Source organism: Lissotriton helveticus, chromosome 5_1 (genome assembly GCF_964261635.1).
Source record: "Lissotriton helveticus chromosome 5_1, aLisHel1.1, whole genome shotgun sequence".
Lineage (NCBI taxonomy): Eukaryota > Metazoa > Chordata > Amphibia > Caudata > Salamandridae > Lissotriton > Lissotriton helveticus.
The window spans coordinates 1,479,791,698-1,479,813,357 of NC_136065.1; the positions used below are offsets into that span (position 1 = coordinate 1,479,791,698).

Genomic DNA, 21,660 nt, shown 5'->3' on the forward strand with positions numbered 1-21,660 from the left:
GCAGGAGCCCGTGTACTGTTTGTTGCAGTGACCCTGTATGCCAGAAGGGGGTCACTGGTAGCACCAAGGACTGCTACCTGTTGGCCCACGGGAACTTGCTGCTGAATTAGAGCAGTAGCTCTTGGAACACTATTGACTTTACAATTGTAGTGGACTCTTGAGACTCTGACTGCATGGGGGGCAACCCTGGATGTTACCAATAGTAAATGGGGAAATAACCATGATCGCAAATGTGAGGAGTGAGTGGGAACCGTCAAAGAAACAATAGAGCCCGACCTTAGGGGGGTACTGTTTGTTAGTCATATTTTTCTTTTGTGCGGGTGAGGAGCAGTAGGAACAAATTACTTCGCTTTTTTCCCCTCAAAATTATTTGGTTGGGCAATGATTTGTTGCTGCTGTTGTGCGCAGTTTGAGTTTTGAGACTGTTTTCACTATCCTGTATCCACGCCTCCACCTGATGGACTGCTCTGACCGTGGCACCCTGAGAGTCAAGAGCATAAGGAGTGCTTGGCCGAGTTGCTCAGAAGTCATCTTAAGTGGAGCCACGGGATATCTGCAATAGAAGACCTCAACACCCACGATCGGGCCAAGTAATCCCAGTTCTGACAAACCTTATTGGTTTCAATGTACTCCTGTGTTAGATTTTGATCTATGATATGGGATACTGTTGCAAATATCCTTAATGCCTCTGAACCTATATCATATAATTTACTTATTTGTAAATCTTATTTTTTTGTTATACTTGGCCATTAGAAATGAAAGTATTTGATTTTCTTGTATCCTCCGCTATCAAAAATGTTAATTGCACTCGGAAAAAGTTTAATTATTCAGTTCATACATGGTTAACTTGGATTATCTTTACTAGAAGAGTCACCGATTTATCACTTGCTCGCAGTCCTAGAATCTTCTTTAACCAAATATTCTTTTGGAAGCCTTTAAAGAACATAACATAGCATGTGTATTTGTAAGCGCACGTTCACCCATAGGTCTCTTTGCGGTGAATAACAGATGTTTATTGTTATCCAACTCAATGGTACTCATTTTATCAACCTCAGATGGATGAAAGGCTGAGTAGACCCGCCAGGATCTGAACCTGCGATCATGAGGTCGAACACAGGCTCCTGCAGTGGATGCATTAGTCCACTGAGCCACCTGACCCGGCCTTTGGATGACCTATAGAAAATTTTAATTTTACCCATTGGTTAAGATTCTCAGTAGCGCACGCTTTTCTAAATTTTAAAATATATATACTCCTATCAGTAGTTACATTTATACATAATCTATAGCTTGTTAAGCTGTATTTTTCTATAGGGTCATTTATTAGATATAAATTAAAATAATTTGAACATTAACGTTTAGCTGTACAGTTGCATAATCTTATTGACGTCTTTGTTAAAGCAGACAAATGGAGAGCCATATTTATTTACATTGATCCACTTACAGTTTTTCTGCACCCTTTATTGCATTCAGCCTCTAGACGCTCTGAATAGATGGTAGATTGCGTGCTAATACATTTATTATTCAAAGTTGCTGTAGCAGACCTACATATGAAACCTTTAGCATAATAGGTTTCTCCTACACTAAGTAGTATTTACGTCATTGTCATTTTTTTTACACATATGCCATGAGACACATAACCATACTCTACTGGCTGCTTAACTGTATGGTGTTGCATTATGATAAACAAAGCTTTCTGTTAATTGCTCTGAGTGTAGAATTATAAGATCTGATAGGTTTGCTAACATATTGATGAAAATTAAAATATGGCTTGTCAGATTGTTGCAAATGTAATTCATTTGTGCGTATAATTAATGGCTTGCTGCAATGACATTCATCGTGGATGAGATTTAACCTGTATTAGGGGACCAGTCTCTAATTTAATTGTATCAACCAGCACTAAAATGGTTTCCCTGATGTTGTATGGTTACCCTGTCTCTTTCATATGAAAACTATTGGTTTGATGAAGTAGAAGGCAATTTATTGAAGGAATCCATTAATTTGCAAAAATCTATCCTCATCCCAGCTCCAAAGTTAGAACTATGTTTGCACTTTATTAATAAAAAGCCTCCCATTCAACAATCTGCTAATGTGGTAAATTTATAGGGATCAGCCTGGTAACCTTTCACTCCTACACAGAAAACATCCAACTAAAATACTGGGATTGACTCATTAAGGGTAACCACTGGGGTAGTGGGTATGTTTAAAAACTCATTTGTCACAGCCAGCTTAAAATAACTTTTGATCATTGGTCGACACAAGAAGTGAGTTATGTACAGTTGAAGATTTCCCTACCATATGATTTTAGAGTCACTACATTGTATTTCTCTACCTAAATATTGTGTAGATTCAGTGGACTTTGATCATTCAAAACTGATGCTTTTTCTTTCTGAACCAGTTATCTTTTTTTCGACCCGATTGGTAACTGGCATCGATTTTCCCTTGATCAATGTCTTTGTTAGTTGTGTGGTAATTACTTAGATTGAGCATATACTTCTGAATTGCCACTCTTTGCGTGGTCACCCCCATTTTTTGCTGAATTGTATTTTTGGTTTGTAGACTCTGCACACCAGGACACTTCTGCCCAGTGCACAGTGTATGTGCTCCAACCCCGAAAAACATGTAGACATTGGCTAATCATCGACTGCTTATTTAACTCCCCTATAAGGTTTGGAAAAACGACATTCTTGCCAAGGAAAGTTCAGCCGCCTGTGTCTATTGCCTCATTCACAAAAGTGTCAGTGAAAACATGGCTTCAGGCCTACCCTGTGTTCTCTGACAGCAGCAGTTTGAACCCTCCTGAGCAGACTAGTGAAAATTACCCTTTTAAGAGGTAGGAACACTCACTTTTAAATATGAAGTCACCCCTAAGCTCCCAATCTTGCCCACAAGGTATGGTGCATATTATTGAAGAGTGGCACAAGTGACATTAGAAATGGCATGTTCCCTCAGTGACTAAGCCAAAAACGACATTGTCATTGGTCAGGCAGTAGCTGGCGCATAGGGAAAGTCAAAGTATAGATTATACTCTTTAAAACATACCAGCAGCAGACTCCATTGACAGGCTTATTTTTATATTTAATAAAAATACAATCCAGTGGTAAGGTCAGATTTTAATTAAATGTATTGCAGATGTAACTTTTAGAAAGTTACCTTTACTCTGGCTGAAGCTGCTGGGGTTGATTTGCATTAGCTAGTACACAGGATGTGCTTGGCCTGATTGAGGTGTGGAATATGCCCCAAAGCAGAGACAATGGCTTGGGAATGGAGAGGTGATTTTTTTCACTTTGCAGGAAGACCAGTTAGGTTGTGCCCAGGAACTTGATTAATTTGAAAGAGATCTGCCCTTTCACAAGTAAATATAAGTGGTGACCTGAAGAAAGCAGTCTTTTGTCCCCTTAGTCAGGTTATCAACAAAGCAGTGGGAGGAAAGTTACCCTATAACTGGTTTTGAGTGTCAGTTGGCTGACCTCCTGTGTGGCTGTGGAGACACAACCAGCTAGGCATTTCACAATAAAGGTCCTCTGCAGCTTGTTGTGTCTCCGTAGCCACACAGGAGGTCAGCCAACTGACACTTTGAGTCCACTTCTTTGAACTGGGGTCAAGTGGGAGCAGGTCCAGCCTTTTGGGTCTCCTCATAGATTGCAGCTGCTGTTCTTCTACAGGTCCACAAAGTTTTCTGAGAAAGTGTTTAGGGTGGCGGGGTGACTCCTGGCACTTCCCTAACATATTGGGTAAAAGTTCCTATGGGGAAACCTGCCAACTTTTGCAGCAGTACCCGTTTGTCCGGCCACAAAACAATCCCACACTGCACCTTAATTCCAAACTCCAAACTGGGGACACCATTCTCCACTTATGCAGAACCTTTGTGCCCACCCAGAGGAATGGCCAAAGTAATGGACAACCCCTACTACAAAGTCACTCAAAACCAGTTATTTAAAGTGAGGATAAATAGTACCATATCTTGGAGCTACAGACTCATTGCTGAAATATATAGTGATCTGCTAGTCACAAGTTTGAATCCTGAAAAGACTCCCTGAGCATTCTACTCCTAAATTTGAGCAACATTGAATTGGGTCACAGGAACGCCTGTTGCATCACCTGTAAGTAGCCAAGTAGTATGGAAGTATACAAACGCAGCCAAGTATTCACTAAAATGGTCTGGGTGTAAAAGTGACTTTTTCTAGTTGTGGTCTGTATTTGTTGAATTTGTACAAATTTACTGTTACTACATTATTTTACCAAACTCTTAGGCAGTCACTTAAACCTGTCTTTAATATCTGCATGAACCACAGCGAAAGGTTTCTGCCTTTGGCTGTCACTCAATGAAATGTATATGTAAATGTTCCCTTAGTGTCGCTTCCCTTTTCTAATGCTTATTAATCTTTGTTTGTGTTTATGCTTTTAAAACTACAAAAAATGCTTACGTTTTTTAATTCAACTATAGAACATGTAATACCACTACGCATCCTATGCTGTATCTGTGAATATAATCTATTTGCTCTGTACATGCTTAGTACTTGTATCTTGAGCCAAAATATATTTGACACACAAGTCCAGAGTCTTAATTGAATGCCATGATGTTTATTTCTATTAAGACATGTGACTTTAAATGTTGTGTGGATAAATTCTTTTTTTCCATTATATCTTTAAGGGATGAGCAAAGAAGACCAAATTTTTCGTCACTACTCTTTTCCTTGGTTCAAGCTGGTAAAGCTAAAGTGAGGAAAGATGATGTTATTTTCGGAAAGGTATTGCATTCACTTTTTTATCATTCGTGTTTAAATTAATTACTGGTAGTGCAGTGGAAGAAGGGTATGTCGTAGATTTTTCCTTTTATTTTTAAGATCATGAGTTGTGCAATCTTACCATCCCTCTACGTTCTTCAGCAGGAAACCAAGCTCCTAAGCTAAGGACACTAAGATAAGCCCCCCGTTGCATTTCTGCAGTAATCATACTTCTAGAACTCCATGGGAAGGGAACAAGCTAATTATGTCCCAATCGGCAGCTGCAAACCTCTTTACTTACTCAATCAGCACCTTTGAAATGAAGCAGTGCTTTTCGGATATTGGAAAAAAGAGTCCCTGATGTTTAAGCAGCATACTCTATATCCGCAACGCTTTGAGAACTGCTTTGTTTTGAATTGGAGAAGATCTAGTGGGTACAGACCCAAAGATGTTCATTGCCCATCTTGTCAAAAAAGCATTATGATACACTGCAAAATGGACTTTAATCTGGAGATTTAGTTGGCTCAGACAATTTGAATTTGGCTCCACAAAGGATCTCAATTGGCCTCTAGCATTACTAGAAAACCTTTTCTTCGAGAGTTAATCTTTTATACTGCAAGACAAACATCTCGATCATAGTGATGGGAACCTAATATTTGAAGGATCCAACTTAAAGCTCACACTGCTCCACCATTCTATTACCAAGTTCAGACTTAAGTGCAGAGTTGGTGCTACAATAATCCTTAAAACTACAAGTTAACTTACATGGTAAGACCTCTTAACTGTCTCGCCCAAATAGCACCCTAAGAGAAGCTCACTGCAATAAAAACTGCTTTGTTTTAATACACCTTCATTGATTTGAATACATAGGGCACACCAGTACATCTTATTATTCCACTCTTCCATCACCAGCTCGCAGTCTATAGGGCAGAGTCAACCTTTAACCCTACCCACTCTCTGTATCTCCGTTCAGGTTGGCATTGCTGACTTTTTACCTCCTTCTTATGTAGCCCACCATTCCTCTAACCAGCATCTAAATTAACAATTCTCTCCCCTCAAATGTTCACAATTGTAAGACTTTTCAGAAATACTGGAGGACCCACGACTGTCTACTGATGAGATCCTGCCCCCCCCCTAACCAGTCTCACAATCATGTACTTAAGGTGTTAGAGGTGAAGAACTGCTTCAAAGTCCGAATCATTTATCGTTGTTCTCCTCCTGACTTACTGAGTTCCTTCTTTAAACTGAATTGAGGACAGCAATTGCTAATACCAGATTCTGACTTGCGCTGCTCCCACAAATCAGAATATGGATACCAACTTCATTTTCCGCCTTTATCTTCAAACTCCTTAACATTTACAGAGCACTTTAAAATGTCTAATTTTACATTTTGCACTTTTTTGTTCATACTTTATTAATCAACTAATATTAAAAATTTTTAACATCTGTTAACCCCCTTAGGAGGCGATGTGGACTACCAGTGTTTCGTAGACCACAAGTTCAGAACCACTGTTTACATAGGTTTCTCTTCATCTAAAAAAAATAAATGCTATCTAAAACGATGTATTCTAATCCATAGATATATGCACTAATGAAATATTTCTTATAAATTGCAGAAAATTCAATTCTGAAATACTCTGCACTTTTCGTTTCCAGATGGACCCTTCACCATGAGAATTACATTACATATATTAACCTGTAAATAATAAATAAATATATTCCAACTTTAGCAATTTCGTTAAACATATAAACCTATGTAGAATCATGTAATCAACAGATACCCTTCTTACTGTCTTTATTGCATTTAGGTAACGCATAAAGTCTTTGCGTTCAGTGTTTATGAATTTAGTCTCATCCATTTTGTGTCCATAATGTGTTGAAAATGTGGGAGACTGGTAACCTCGTGTATTCTTTGTGGTTAGATCACCATCCTCTTGTAATATGTGGCTTTCAGTTAGCTTAACCATCCTATAAGAATCAACTAAAACCTTGTTTTTCGTGTAACCCACATGGGATTTTAGAGTTGAAAAAACATATTCGGATGCTGACCCAATTGGACATTCACGACGCTCAGGACAATGCTCTCTTGTGGCTATTGCTATGGATCTTAATATGCTGGAGCTTTCCTGCCTCATGGAAAAGTGTCTATTCCTGAAGATCACTATCAGGAGTTGACCAGTACCTCTTCATTAATGTTAAGAGGAGTTCATCACAACCAATGCATCACTTTATCTGGAGGAGGAGGGCATTAAGAGTATGTACAGAAAATCCTCTAGGGTGATCAACGGTTTCTGGGCTTTTGGTCAAGCCTTCTCAAGGATTTGGGATTGCTTCCCAATTTGAAAAATATGAGTGACATTTAGAGTTTTGATATTCTCCAAAAACAGGTTGTCGTCTTAAGACTGTGTTTATAACTGGTCTGTTTTTAGTCCTCTTCCCCATCGCTGACTGGCCAGCATGGTAACTCATTTCTGCAAAATAAAAAAAACATATATGCCCTTGTTACAGTGTGAAATGTCTGTCCCCTGTTACAATATCAATTTATAATACATGGGAGCCTGCTATCCCTGTATTCAAGGCAGTACCTAATTTCTTTATTACAGGTGACTTGTGATGCACCTAGTCACCTGTAATAAAGAACTGATGGAGCTCCTCAACTGTAGCAACATATTAGTTACTTTCTGATGTCACAGTGGCTGCTGTCAGAGTCAGCAGCCAAGGAGAAAGACAAGGCACAGAGCTTAATTAAAGCTGCAATTTAAAAAACGAAAGTGGCTTTTCGTTCTCCTGTTTTTCTACAGGAGCAGTAATAAGTAGAAAAGATATTTATAGCAGCATGATTATTTTCCCATGCTTTAGGTAACTATAGGAAAGATAGAATCATTCTGCATGTTTCTCCTGACCCTGAGCAACAGTTTATTTTAATCTGACTTGTAATAAACTGATTCGAATATCTTTTTGCAACAAATAACAAATTGCTTTTTTGTGTTTAATTTTGCGAGGTAGAAAATAGATTGTTATTCATTTTCTTAAACTAATTTTAATATTTTCAAAATGCAACCAAGTGTTGGTCATGTAAAGTAAACGGTTCTTATAGATTGGTTTATTTGACATGCTAATGTCTAAACACTAATCACATCATGACATTAAAGAAATGTGACTGATAATACATACTAATTGTATTATTCATGTTTACAAACATCCTATGTCTTTCACATGAAAGACTGACCCACCAAAGATTTAAGTATTTTGTGGGAAGGGTGATGGTGTGGGCATGTATTATAAAGAATAAAGTATTCTCTGCCATACTTCATCAGGATATTGCAAGTCACCTCAGAGTTCAATTACCATATAAAGGAACTCTTCCTTTGCCCTTGTTCCTCTATATGGTTATGGATCTCCATGGTGATCTGCAATATACTTAATGATGTACAGCAAGAGGTACTTTGTTACGTATATTTTATGATGTACAGACACTGCTTCCACTCCACCCCATTGCTAACCAACGTTGGTTGAAAATAATCACTTCGTTTTAGAATGTCCTTTTCGCAGAAAGTAATACCATACCAGCTGTAGGTAAATTTAGGATATCGGAAGAGAATACGAGTGTTCAGTTTCTTCTGGGTCATCAAGAAGCCTTGATTCCTCCAATAAGTAGTAGATAAAACACCTATCAGAAGCATGCATCCACTGGATAATAAAAAGTCACATAAAGAGAAACTGACCTACTGTTGGGTTGTGCCTCAGAATGCTTTTTTATATTATTATTTTTGCTTAGGTAATGAAGAAGAATCGTTGGGAACCTGCAGATCAGTACAGAAGACCCCCGACTTCTCAACAGGAGGAACCAATCCTAACTCCACCGACTGAGAGCGGTCTAACATATACAAGAGGTCAAGCAAAAAAGTTTATTCAGTGGTTCAAGAACAACAGGTATTTTACTGCAGAGTATTAAAAGTGTTTTATACTTAGACTGTAGAACAATGTTGCTTGGACATACTCATACCTCAGCCTACGAGATGTCTTGACAGCGTTTTGTAGAATAGTAAAATATTGCTCTGCTATGCTAGGAGGTGAGTTACATTCCTGAGAGAGGGGTGCAGGTGTTTCCCTCAAGTGACTTAAAGTCAGTGAAGCCAGGGTCGTTTCTCATTTTAGCATCTATTGCTTTTCATTAACATATGGTAATAGGGCAACATTCCTATAGAGAACTTATTCTTTCATGTGTATGCATGATGATCTCTATTTTGTTAATGGAGCACTGTGTTTAGGCTGATGAACATAAACATTGCAGGTCTGGGTATTCTCAGCTGTTCTGTTAAAGGCAGCTTTAGAATTTGCTAATTCTTTGGACCATAGTCAATATATGACATTCACATGAAAGTGTTCAAATAGTACTACTACGGCTAGTTTAAATATCCATATAATATTGAATACACTTCGCACATTGATTTTTCTATTCATTGTTTTGAAGTTCGGTTAACCAGTGTATATCACTGTGTTCAAGAGGAGCCATCAAGCACCCAAATAAAATATATGTCTCCAGCACTAAGGTCTGAAATTCCCTGAATCCTGCCATGAATGCATCTGTTTAAAGGATGAAAATGCTGACCATATAATTTCTTCTCAGGTCGGAGTTTATCGGTGGGAAAAAAGGGATCCATATTTACTCTGCACATGACCTTACAAATGGAAGGATTCGATTTCCTCTTACCCAAGATGAACCTAAAACAATCGTCATCTGTATTGAAAATAAGGGTGATGAGGAAGTGACGTTCAGGCAGTACAAAGTTCTGCGTAGACTGCGGGTATTTGGCTTTGAAGATGAAAGGAAAGTGTCTGCGAGCAGCCCCCTCATTCTGGCACCAGGTATGAAGCTTTGATAGAAAATTGACAAAATGTATCATTTTATAAAGCAGCTGCATAAAGTTACCTATGAGCAGGATGTAGTCATGTACAGTAGGTCTGATGTGCTCTACCTGGGGTGGTTACCATTTGTGTGTATATATGTGTGGTGTGTATAATATATATATATATATATATATATATATATATTCACTGAAAAAACCATAGGTTATAGACCATATATAGTTAGGAATTAGCATTTAGAAAACCTTATTTTACTCACACAAAACCATTGAAATTCCATATATAGTTAGTTGCACTAACTATATATCGCGCACCCGCAATCCACTGCTGATGATGTCACATATTACATCATTCATGACATGGTCAGTGACATCACTGATGACATCACTGATGACATCACTGATGACATCTCAAATGACATCACTGATGACATCACTGATGACATCTCATTTGACATCATTCTTGTGCTAATACGATAAACCTCTTCAGACTCTAATATAACCTTAGATACACTCAGTGTATACAGACACTCACACACTGTCACTCATCCATGGAGTTACTCACACACCTAGTCAGTCATGCAAAGAAACTATCTCACCTCCATTTCCTCAACTATACAGTTATACACACCTTACTTATTCAAACATATACTAACACATATTTACTCTCTTATACAATCCCTGATACAAGTTCACAATGATCCATACAGCCACTCACACATTCAGTGGCTCTCATGCACAGTTATTTATATATGCCAACTCTCACATGTACTGTGTTTTACATATGTACTTACTATGACATGTAGCATTGAGATATCCATTCACTCATCAATACACTCATGCACACAGTCAACCGCCCATGTAGCTTTTTCCACATGCACTCTTGAACTCATACACCTAGTGAATCAACTGCTCACACATCTATGCACAGAGTCACACACCTCCCAGCCACCCCCACACAAACTCAATCTCCCATAGAAATACTTGGGCAACCAATTAATAACACATATAGCCTCTCGTATAGCTAATGATCAACACATGCAGCAGTTTACATCACAACAGACATAATGATGCACAAATTAAGACAGTTTAGTCACTAACCCATGCATTCAGTGAGACACATTTAATCACTCACTCATACAGTCAGTCACGCACCTACTAAATCCTTCATCCAGACACTTATACATCCACTCATTCTTCAATATCTAAGACATATTTTAACTTTACAGAAACATACAGTCACTGGATGTTGTCATCAGTGATGTCATTTGAGATGTCATCAGTGATGTCATCAGTGATGTCACTGACCGTGTCATGAATGATGTAATATGTGACATCATCAGCAGTGGATTGCGGGTGCGCGATATATAGTTAGTGCAACTAACTATATATGGAATTTCAATGGTTTTGTGTGAGTAAAATAAGGTTTTCTAAATGCTAATTCCTAACTATATATGGTCTATAACCTATGGTTTTTTCAGTGAATTTTCAAGGTTTTGTAAATGCTAATTCCTAACTATATATGGTCTATAACCTATGGTTTTTTCTGTGAATTTCATTGGTTTTTTAACAGCTAATATCTGTAGCTGTAAAATGTATTCTTCTTTAAATCCAAAAATATATTTTATATGTTTATGAATAATTTTTTTTTTAAATATTTTTTTTTCTTCGTTCCCGCTTCGCGAATCGGGAAGCTTCCCGTTAGCTGACCTTGATGCCGCGAAATAGACCGCGAGCCGGTAAACGTTTCTTTACCGCAAGTGCCGCGTTAGAAAACAACATCGTGACGCCTCCCGTCCGCATGACGTTTCACGTTGTCGCGTGATACGTCATATGACGTGCTACGTTAGCGAACTGGTACGCGAAGCGAGTCGCAAAGCGCAGGTTTCTGGAAGCAAACCGGGAGGCCCTGCAAAGCGCTTAACGTAAACACAGCAAGTCATGTGACTTGGTAATAACACTTTTCATTGGTTCATTTCACTTTTGGTTTCCTAATGATGTAAGACTAGGTCATATAATCTAAAATGAACACTTTTGATTGGTTGAGAACTCTTGTTTTTCCCAAATGATGAAAATCCCTCCTTCTTTCCTCACTCTGACTTTCATCATTGTGAGAGAAAGACCCTTTGTGATCACTGAGCAATGGCTTCTTTAGTAGCTTCAGCTGGTGCTTCCCCACCACCTCCACCACATCCAAGGAAGAGTGGACCACCTGCTCAAGTTGTAATTCAACAAGAAGAAGAAGAAGAGGAACAGGAGGACGAGCACGAAGAGAGGCAGTTTTTGCCTGAGCAGCCCAAGACGTCTCACCGGAAAGAAAACTTCATTTGGCAATTTTTTAAAATTCCCAAAGGTCAGAAAAAAGTAAATGCAAGATACGTAACTTGCCTTATATGTCAAGATAGACTGTCCAGAGGGACCGACAAAAAATACAGTTTCGGAAACTACACAATGCATCGCCATATGACTAGGTGGCATCCTAACAACTACAGTGCTGCACAGTTTCGGAACGACCTAGATAATCTCCCTATTATGGCCAGAAGATCTGTTGTACCGGAAGTAACGGGACCAGAGGGCAGGGAGATGGTGCCAAATATACAAATGAGATTTGGTGAAGTAAAACACACCTGCGTATTTTGCGATGGATTCATTTCCTACGGAGAAAGAAGCATCACTCTGATCAACAGAGCTATTGACTATCATATGCAAGTTTGTCCGAAACGCCCAAAATAATAAATACTTCTTTTTTTTGTTTTGTTGCTCCTGTTGAGCCCTTTACAATGAATCGTTTTCATTGCCCCCTCCAAGAAAAACCCAAAAAAATATAAAACTGTTCCGAAAAATTCAAAAACAGTAAAAAAATGTTCAGAAAAATAAAAAAAAAGTTCTTTTCAGAACTACCTCCCCGTTATTAAAAAATTGGTACAATATTTGGAACTGTGCCAACCTCTATTTCTCTTAGTTCGCTCGCTGGTACGCGAACTGGAAGCGAACCAAAAACAGTAAGTATAAGGGAAGGAAACACACACTTATGTTAAAAGAAAGACAGCTATAGGGGAGTAAACTAGAGATACCATTACCCATAATCCACTGCTGATGATGTCACATATTACATCATTCATGACATGCTCAGTGACATCATCAGCAGAGGATTGCGGGTTTTTTGGCAACATGCCTTATCCACGGTTTAATAACGCTGCCTTTTGCTTTATATAAGTTTTCAAATTGTATGAAATATATACCAATAGGTCGTTATGAACCTTTAGGTAGTGCTTTTGTTCATGAGGTCTGGTCGCTTCCATACACATACAGATGTTTCAAAGATGATCAAGAAGTTTATCTGAATGGAGAGGAATGCACTGAGACGCCAGATCATTCACTAATGTGTAGGCACATACAGTTACACGATTCATGCAACAAACACCGACCAAATATGGCTTGCGTGTTGCAAGGCACGCCAGTTCCTGCTATCATCCCCACGTTCAAGTTGTTGGAAAATGGTAGTTATTTGATGCTCAATAATGAAGATTGTTCTGAGTTAATTAAAAGTATTCCTTTTATCGTAACAGTAAGTGAACGGGTTATTTGCTGCAGAAATGTTCTATTTCCTCCCACACATGAACATAGGGAGTTTTCAATCTGGCCACAAATACCAACCTTGGGACACGTTTCAACGGCATGGCAAGAATAAGAGCTCTTTTGTCTCAGAGAGAGGTGGCCTTGAGTTCGGCCCGTGAAACTTTCGTACTTCACATAGCGAACACCCGTACACAGGTTTGCCTTTCAATTTCAGCAACATGTTTCCGACTATCTTTAACGCATCCTCCACAAAATCCCTGGCACACTTTTTTAAAGTTGTTACCAGTGGTCTCGTGACTTCATTTGAGAAAATCTTTGGAGTCATCCCTGCTCCCTTTCATTGTATTTTCTGCACTCTGGTTCGTGGATTGCCATTTTTACTTGCATTACCAGCGGACGCTCTTGTGCTTTTTTACATTTTTAAATATGGATGTCCCTCCTATGCAACCTCCGACCCTGCAGCTGCTGACACTGTTCCGCAATCGCATGCTAGAATATTATGGCACAATGCCGTTGGCGATATTAAGCACGGCATATGGATTATCTTTTCGGTTCTCCTACTTCACCTGTGTCCAGCCTGTATTTCACTGCCTGACCTGTGATTTCGATTGGGCCATTGATTTGTGTCTCTGCGGACCGGTTTCTCCTGACGTCGACTTTAATCAGCTGATGACTCCTATCATTACTCACGAGTTGATTTGTCCTGGCGAAAGGATTATGGCTGTGGCATTGATGCATGGACTACTTGGTCCCTGGAATTTACTGGCGGCAGCACAGTCTTTCTTGGAACAGAGCTTTCTTGAAAACCCACCGAGCTGTCCTCTGATGGTGATAGAGGATCCGGTGCTGGGAGAGCACGTATGTTCTTTTCCGCTTTTAAATTGGATGGCTGAACTGTTTTCGGATGAAGACGGTGACTTCCTATTGGAGGCTGTTGCAGCTTATTTTGCATACACAGTTATGTCATAGACCTTTTTCATGTTTGATATGCTGAGTACTAGCATTTCATTGACAATTCATTGACTTATTTGTCAAGTTTTTATTATTTACCTTGCCTATTGGCTTAAGACTCGATAAAGTACTTGGCTGTTTTATTTTTCTTTAGCATTGAATTTTCCTAGTTTTTAATGCTTTACCTTGCGGACCGTCCACATATAAACTTGCAATCTGCTCTCATGAGATGGCACTTCTATTATCTTATTCAGTTCGTTTCCGGATCATGAGGAGGTGTCATCTAGGTCCTGGATATCTTTACACCGTGTTAAGTTAGCATGGGCTCATTACCGATTTAAACGCCATTTTTCCTTTTTTGCAACTTCTGCACACGACACTTAGTTGTTGCTTTAGCTTTCCACCTAGTAGTTCATCGTGGTTTACATGAGAATAATATGTTATTGGTCTACTATCTGCTTTACTTGTTAAACTATATCTGTACAGCGAGTGCTAAAGTTTCAAGAACAACACGATACAGAATTGTTATGAGGTCTGATCTCCACGACTTCATACTCATAACATAAGTGCAACTTCTGCCAATTCTGGGCATGAGGCGGGTTTTATATTGCTTTGCCGAACACACATACACAACAGTTGATGCGGTTCACATGAAGAGAGAGCTGGTGTATGCTGATGTGATTCCTTCAAATCTAAGACACTAAAGTATGGGCACGCCCTAAACCAACACAAAGAGACCTTCTTAGCAAATAATATAATATGTGTATTAGGGAGGGTGAGATATAAGCAGCCGCGGGCCGTGGAGGGAGTTACGATGGGGCAGGGAGGCGGGGAGGGGGAGAAGCAGGGTGGAGCCCTCTCTACCTTGCCCCTCCCCCTCCCCGCCTCCCTGCCCCACCGTAACTCCCTCCACGGCCCGCGGCTGCTTATAAGTGTTGCTAACTCTTATTCATTTACAGCATGTTAACATACTATCACCATTCACTTTTTATGTACTAGTAACTATGCTGGTAATTTTGCTACTGATAATATGTGTACTTTTATTATCTAAGGTACTACGCCTGAGAAGACGGCATTAGTAAATAAACATTTCAAATACACATCTGTTCTTCTTAACTCCACAGTTCTGTGTGAGAACAGAAACCCTGCGACAGGGGCACCCCCGACCCTTGCTGGAGCTTCATCACACTTGCGATACAACTCCAGCAATGCATTCGCCGAGGTTCCAATCCTCTGTCCACAGTTCTGTGTGAGAACAGAAACCCTGCGACAGGGGCACCCCCGACCCTTGCTGGAGCTTCATCACACTTGCGATACAACTCCAGCAATGCGCCACCTTTACGGCACAGATACATCACGCATCTGTGCTGTTTTTGCCCCATGATGCGCCGCATTGTAAATGCAGCACACCATAGGTGACGGAACAGCGGCACAGAATGACTAACACATCCCTGGTGATGCGCCAGTCATCATAAATGTATCCCTATGCTTCTTATCTTGTTAGAGATGAACCGCCATATGTATCATCAAAGTTATTTGCATTTCCTAAATAGCGAACTTTAAGGAATAAATAGCGATTCTTTACCATTCCTAGTTTGCGATGAGCTATTTGCTAATTAGCCGAATGTAGCCCAATGAAGCCCAATGTAGCCCAATGTAGCCCAAAGATGGCCGCCAGACACACAAAAAAACAAATGTAGCCCAAATATCAGCCAGATGTAGCCCAACTATAGCCCAGTGACAGAATGACCAATCAGCTTCGCAAACCTCCGTTACGCGAAGCGGAGCGCTGTTACAGATATATATCTTTTTTTGAACGTTAATTTCTCAAAATCCACTGGAGCACATATATTGAGACCTAGCAAAGGCACATCGGGCTACCAGTCCCTAATATTTTGCCAAGTTTCGTGCAAATCCATTCAGCCGTTCAATTATTATTTTTATTATTTTTTTTTGCCCCGCGGGGCCCTTTTAAAACCTCCACATCAAACCTAGGGGGTCAGCGAGGATCTACTATGCCCCCTTATAGTTATTTCCCCCTTTGTTTTGACCTCCTCTTGTCTCTCGATCCTACCGAGAGACAAGATGGCGGCCGCTACGGACTGTTTGGAATGTTGACAGACGCCGGAGAACCAATCAGCTTCGCTTCACAAAGCTCCGTTGCGCGAAAAGTCCGCGAACCAGAGCGCTGCCTGGTCCGCGCTTACAGATATATATCTTTTTTTAAACGTTAATTTCTCAAAATCCACTGGAGCACATATATTGAGACCTACAAAAGGCACATCGGGCTACCAGTCCCTACAATTTTGCCAAGTTTCGTGCAAATCCATTCAGCCGTTCGGGCTAAAAGTGAGGCCAACCGCCCTATGGAAAACTCAATGTTAAAAACACGTTTTGGGACCCCCCTTTTTTCTCGGCCCCCACTGGACGAACCCCCCCCAAATTTTCAAGGGCTGCTCAGAAACAAAATGTGCCATTTTCCTGAAAATTTCAGCCAATTCCGTCCACAAACGCCAAAGTTATTAGACATAGAATTTTCAAAAAACCCATAGAGAAAAAATCCTAACTATATATACCTACTGGCGACCGCCAGTAGGTAATATATATATATATATATATATATATATATATATATATATATATATATATATATATATATATATATATATATATATATATATATATATATATATATATATATATATATATATATATATATATATATATATATATATATATATAGGTAATATATATATATATATATATATATATTCACTGAAAAAACCATAGGTTATAGACCATATATAGTTAGGAATTAGCATTTAAAAAACCTTATTTTACTCACACAAAACCATTGAAATTCCATATATAGTTAGTTGCACTAACTATATATTGCGCACCCGCAATCCACTGCTGATGATGTCACATATTACATCATTCATGACATGGTCAGTGACATCACTGATGACATCACTGATGACATCTCAAATGACATCACTGATGACATCACTGATGACAACATCCAGTGACTATGTTTCTGTAAAGTTAAAATATGTCTTACATATTGAAGAATGAGTGGATGTATAAGTGTCTGGACGAAGGATTTAGTAGGTGCATGACTGAATGTATGAGTGAGTGATTAAATGTGTCTCACTGAGTGCATGGGTTAGTGACTAAACTGTCTTAATTTGTGCATCATTATGTCTGTTGTTCTGTAAACTGCTGCATGTGTTGATCAGTAGCTATATGAGTAACTATATGGGTTATTGATTGATTGCCCAAGTATTTGCATGGGAGACTGAGTGTGTGTGTGGCTGGATGGGAGGTGTGTGACTCTGTACAGATCAATGTGTACTTGTATCAATGATTGTATAAGAGAGTAAGTATGTGTTAGTATATGGTTGAAAACGTAAGGTGCTCTATGTTTAACTGTATAGAGTAGAAAATGGAAGTGTGATTGATTCTTTACAGGACTGACTAGGTGTGTGAGTAACTCCATGGATGAGTGGCAGAGTGTGAGTGTCTGTATAGGTGTATGAGTGCATATGATTGTGTTGTAAACATGAGTGATTGTATGTATGAATGATTGTATGGGTGAATGAGTGAATGTGTGTGTAGACGTAGGAATCAGTGAGTACGTATGTAGTAACTAGTATTGGTGTGTCAATGGTTTCAAAAATTATACTCTGTTTTTAACACTGGGTGAAACAGAGGTTATATTAAAATGTGAGGAGATGCATTGTATTGTCACATGAATGATATCATCAGTGATGTGGTCATTGATGTCAAATGAGATGTCATCAGTGATGTCATCAGTGATGTCATTTGAGATGTCATCAGTGATGTCATCAGTGATGTCACTGACCATGTCATGAATGATGTAATATGTGACATCATCAGCAGTGGATTGCGGGTGCGCAATATATAGTTAGTGCAACTAACTATATATGGAATTTCAATGGTTTTGTGTGAGTAAAATAAGGTTTTTTAAATGCTAATTCCTAACTATATATGGTCTATAACCTATGGTTTTTTCAGTGAATTTTCAAGGTTTTGTAAATGCTAATTCCTAACTATATATGGTCTATAACCTATGGTTTTTTCAGTGAATTTCAATGGTTTTTTAATAGCAAATATCATAAGCTGTCGAATGTCAAGTACGTGGTAAGAATTTTTTTTTTCGTGTTTATGCACACTGATCTGCTTTGATTGCTGCCCCCCACCCCTCATTTCTATTAGGAGTACTCTCTCTTTGCAGATAGTGAAGGGTAGTTAATGCAGCCCTTTCCCCCTTTGTAATCCGTCGTGCCTGCTTCTCTCTCCATTTGATTGATTGTTCTCTTTGGTTCATTCTCTATTTACAAACAAGCACAGAGTCGCAATACTCTGTTTAGTCTTTGCAGATAGCGAAAAATCGTGTAAAAAAACAAAAGGAATCGAGCAAAATCAGTAGGCCACTAATGGGATCTCTTTTGACCTCGCTAAAATAGAAACATTAGGAACAACCTGTTGAAAATAGCAATGCGTATGTATATAAGCGGCGTTCATTTGTGTTCACAGTACCCCTTGTTGATTGTTTCAATCGAGCATTGAATTGTTCGAAGTTAATTCTCTTAACGATCTTCTCTACCTGCAAACGAGGAAGAATAGGAATATTCTATCTCCCTTTGCAGATAGTGAAGGGTAGGTAACGCAAGCCTTTAACACGTCGTACCTATTTCATTCCTCATTGATTGATTGATTGTCCGAACATTGACTGTTTGGGAATTAGTTCTTTTTGGAGGTATTCCCTGTTTGCAAATAAACGTAGGAAAATCTTTGCAAGTAGTGAAAGGGTACGTAATGCGGACCGTTCTCCCCCGTTGTAATCTGTCATGCCTATCTACTCCCCACTGATTGATGCACCTTTTTCACCCGGACCATTTACTAGAGATACGTCATCTGGCCCGACCAGAGAGCACCCCTAGTGAAAAGGACATATGCAATAATAACGAAGTGATCACTGTATCCTGTTAACAGAAACTTTACCATGAAACAACCTGGAAAGAAAAAAATAGGAAAACGAAAATCAGTAGGCCACTGATGAACATGAACTTTTATTAAACAACGAACAAAGAAACGATAACATAACGTAATGATAAAACCTATTAATGTCCTAGAAACAAGAAAACGTTAAAATATGCCAGTGGTGAGAGACCAGAAAAACAGTAAGAGAAACCAAATCACCCCTCGCTGTCCCACCGCCTGCCACGCCAAAAAAATCGATAGACTAGGGAAAATGCAAGTCAGTAGAACATCCACCCCCACTCTGGAAACTTCCAAGGTGGGGCAGGGTTCCGGCTACGCCCAGCCGGGAGCAGCCCATATAAGGCAGGTTCTGCTGCCACGCCTCGGCCAGGAGATCCTAACGTAGGGTGTAGCCGGAGGAGAGGCCGAGACCAGCGGGACCCGGCCAGGGGATTGCCTTTACAACGCTGAACAGTTGCAGGGGGGGGGAATGTCTCCTCGACCCTCCCCTCTCTCTCCCAGTCCGGCCGCGGTGGCCCTTGAGAGTTGCAGGTAGTCCCGCCACATGCTCTTCCGGTCCGACCACCAACGGTCGGGGGGCCGAGGCCGACGGGATCCGGCTGCAGCCGATAAACCAAGAAACCCGTTCATGGGGCCAGAGCCAGGGGCGTCCGGCCGACATCCACCGGAAGCCCGGCCCGAAGACGGACGGGACACTTCTTTCTTTTATAATGGCTGCGACAACACTGGAGGGGGATGTCTTGCACATGCCTCCGACCCCCCCTCGTCCTCATCGCCTGGTCCGGCCATAACAAATCTCAAGCGAGACGCCGTGGGGTGCACTGGGAGGGAGAGACGGTGCGAACAGGCCTCTCCCGCCTCCCCAGGTGGAGGCTTCCCAGCTGCACCCTCAGCGCTCCAGGCGGTGGCATCCTAACAACTCCAGTGCTGCACAGTTTCGGAACGACCTAGATAACGGTTCTTCCACTGTGGCCATGCTGCAACGTCTCGCCCGGCAGGGTGGAGCCCGTCCGCTCATGTGACCCCGCGATCGCCGGTAGCTGCCGAACTCTCAAAATGGCGGTCGACCTGGCAAGAGCGGGCCCAACATAAAGAAATGGCCCGGTCACTGGTTGACTCCACCACCGTAGTCCTCCACGACCTTGAAGATTCTAGAGGAGCCGCGGGAGTCTCCGACCCCCGATGGGGAATGACTGCCATGATCGCCCGTGGAGTGACGAAACTGTATCCGCGGGACGTCGGCGCTCCCATGCTGGCGCCAGCCTCACTTTGAATTACTACAATCCTGCAGACCTCACTTCCGGTGAAAGCACAGTGTGACCCGGTAGGAAAAATTATTGCACCCCCTCCCCTTTTTGACTGATAGTTCAAACCACCGATCCTTTCCTTTGCCCTTTTAACGGAACTTTGGACTGCCTCCCCCTCTTTTACATTTTCTAGAGAAAACAAAACATTAACCACTACATTAGCATAGCAGTTGACACCAGAACTGTTTTCAAATTGAAAACCAACAACATCTTCAACAGAATCCTTTTTGTTTCTGCTGTGACCCTGCTACAGCACAGGCATTGTCCCCAGCAGTAATTCTGCAATGCCGGTAAGAATAGCTGTGGTGCCTACTGGACTCACTCACCCCCGCGGCGCCCCACGCCGTTATTTGCTGGGCGGCAACTTGCTAGACATCACTTTCGTGCCATCTAGATTTCAGCGCGTTCTGCTGCCTTGGAACTATTCGCACAACAGACCGCTACTGACAAGAATATTTCATTATTGGTGCTGTCAATTTCAATAAATCTATTGGATAATTAAAAAGAAATTGCCACGGTCTCTTCGTTGTTTAAATGTTTTTACTGTTTTTGTTTTGTTGTATATATTTATATGTTATTAAAGTTTTATATTCCTACTACTTTGTTGGAGTGCTATATATTTTTAATGTGACACATAATTGTAAAAACTTTGATGTACAAAGAGTCATTCCTGGAATCTTCCGCTTCAGGCTCGGTCCTCTCCCCAATCACAATACAGGATGGTTTTCAGATAGTAGGAACGCGTGTGCTGTGACGGATCACATCGGGTGTGGGCCTTGATCTACTATAACTCCTTTGAAGAGGGGTGATTCTTTACAGCTGGGGCCATAAACTACATCTGCAGGGCTAGCTGATAGCCTAGGACCGGCCTGGACATTCGGACACAGAGGAAGAGGAGTGTCAGAGGGTGCGGTAGTGAATAGGGCGAAAGGGAGGTGTCGGGCGGGCACAGAGTGTGATTCTCAGGGAAGAGCAGCGCAGATGGGGGAAGGTTTATTGCCCATGCATAAGACAGAGAGCGGTGGTGACCAGTGCCTGGGGGAGATGCTTACGAGGGTGAGGAGCCATGCTACGAATCGACAGCGTGCAGAGAGTGGGTCTGGTCAAGACATCTAAAATGGCTGCCGTGCACGACAAAAGTGTGGCATTTCAAAAAAGGCAAGATGGCGCAGACAATGTTTTTCAACACTTCCTCATTTCCTT

At 40.7% G+C, this 21,660-nt stretch overlaps 1 protein-coding gene across 2 annotated transcripts in view; it reads left to right on the forward strand.

The window, feature by feature from the left end:
- Nucleotides 1–21,660, forward strand: part of MOV10 (Mov10 RNA helicase) — a 365,220-nt gene that overhangs the window by 58,097 nt on the left and 285,463 nt on the right. For both annotated transcript variants that reach the window (XM_078644471.1, XM_078644472.1), the window contains exons 2-4: nucleotides 4,652–4,748; nucleotides 8,503–8,657; nucleotides 9,355–9,593. In XM_078644471.1, the coding sequence (XP_078500597.1) occupies nucleotides 4,652–4,748; nucleotides 8,503–8,657; nucleotides 9,355–9,593 (491 nt within the window). The remainder of the gene's footprint in view (nucleotides 1–4,651; nucleotides 4,749–8,502; nucleotides 8,658–9,354; nucleotides 9,594–21,660) is intronic.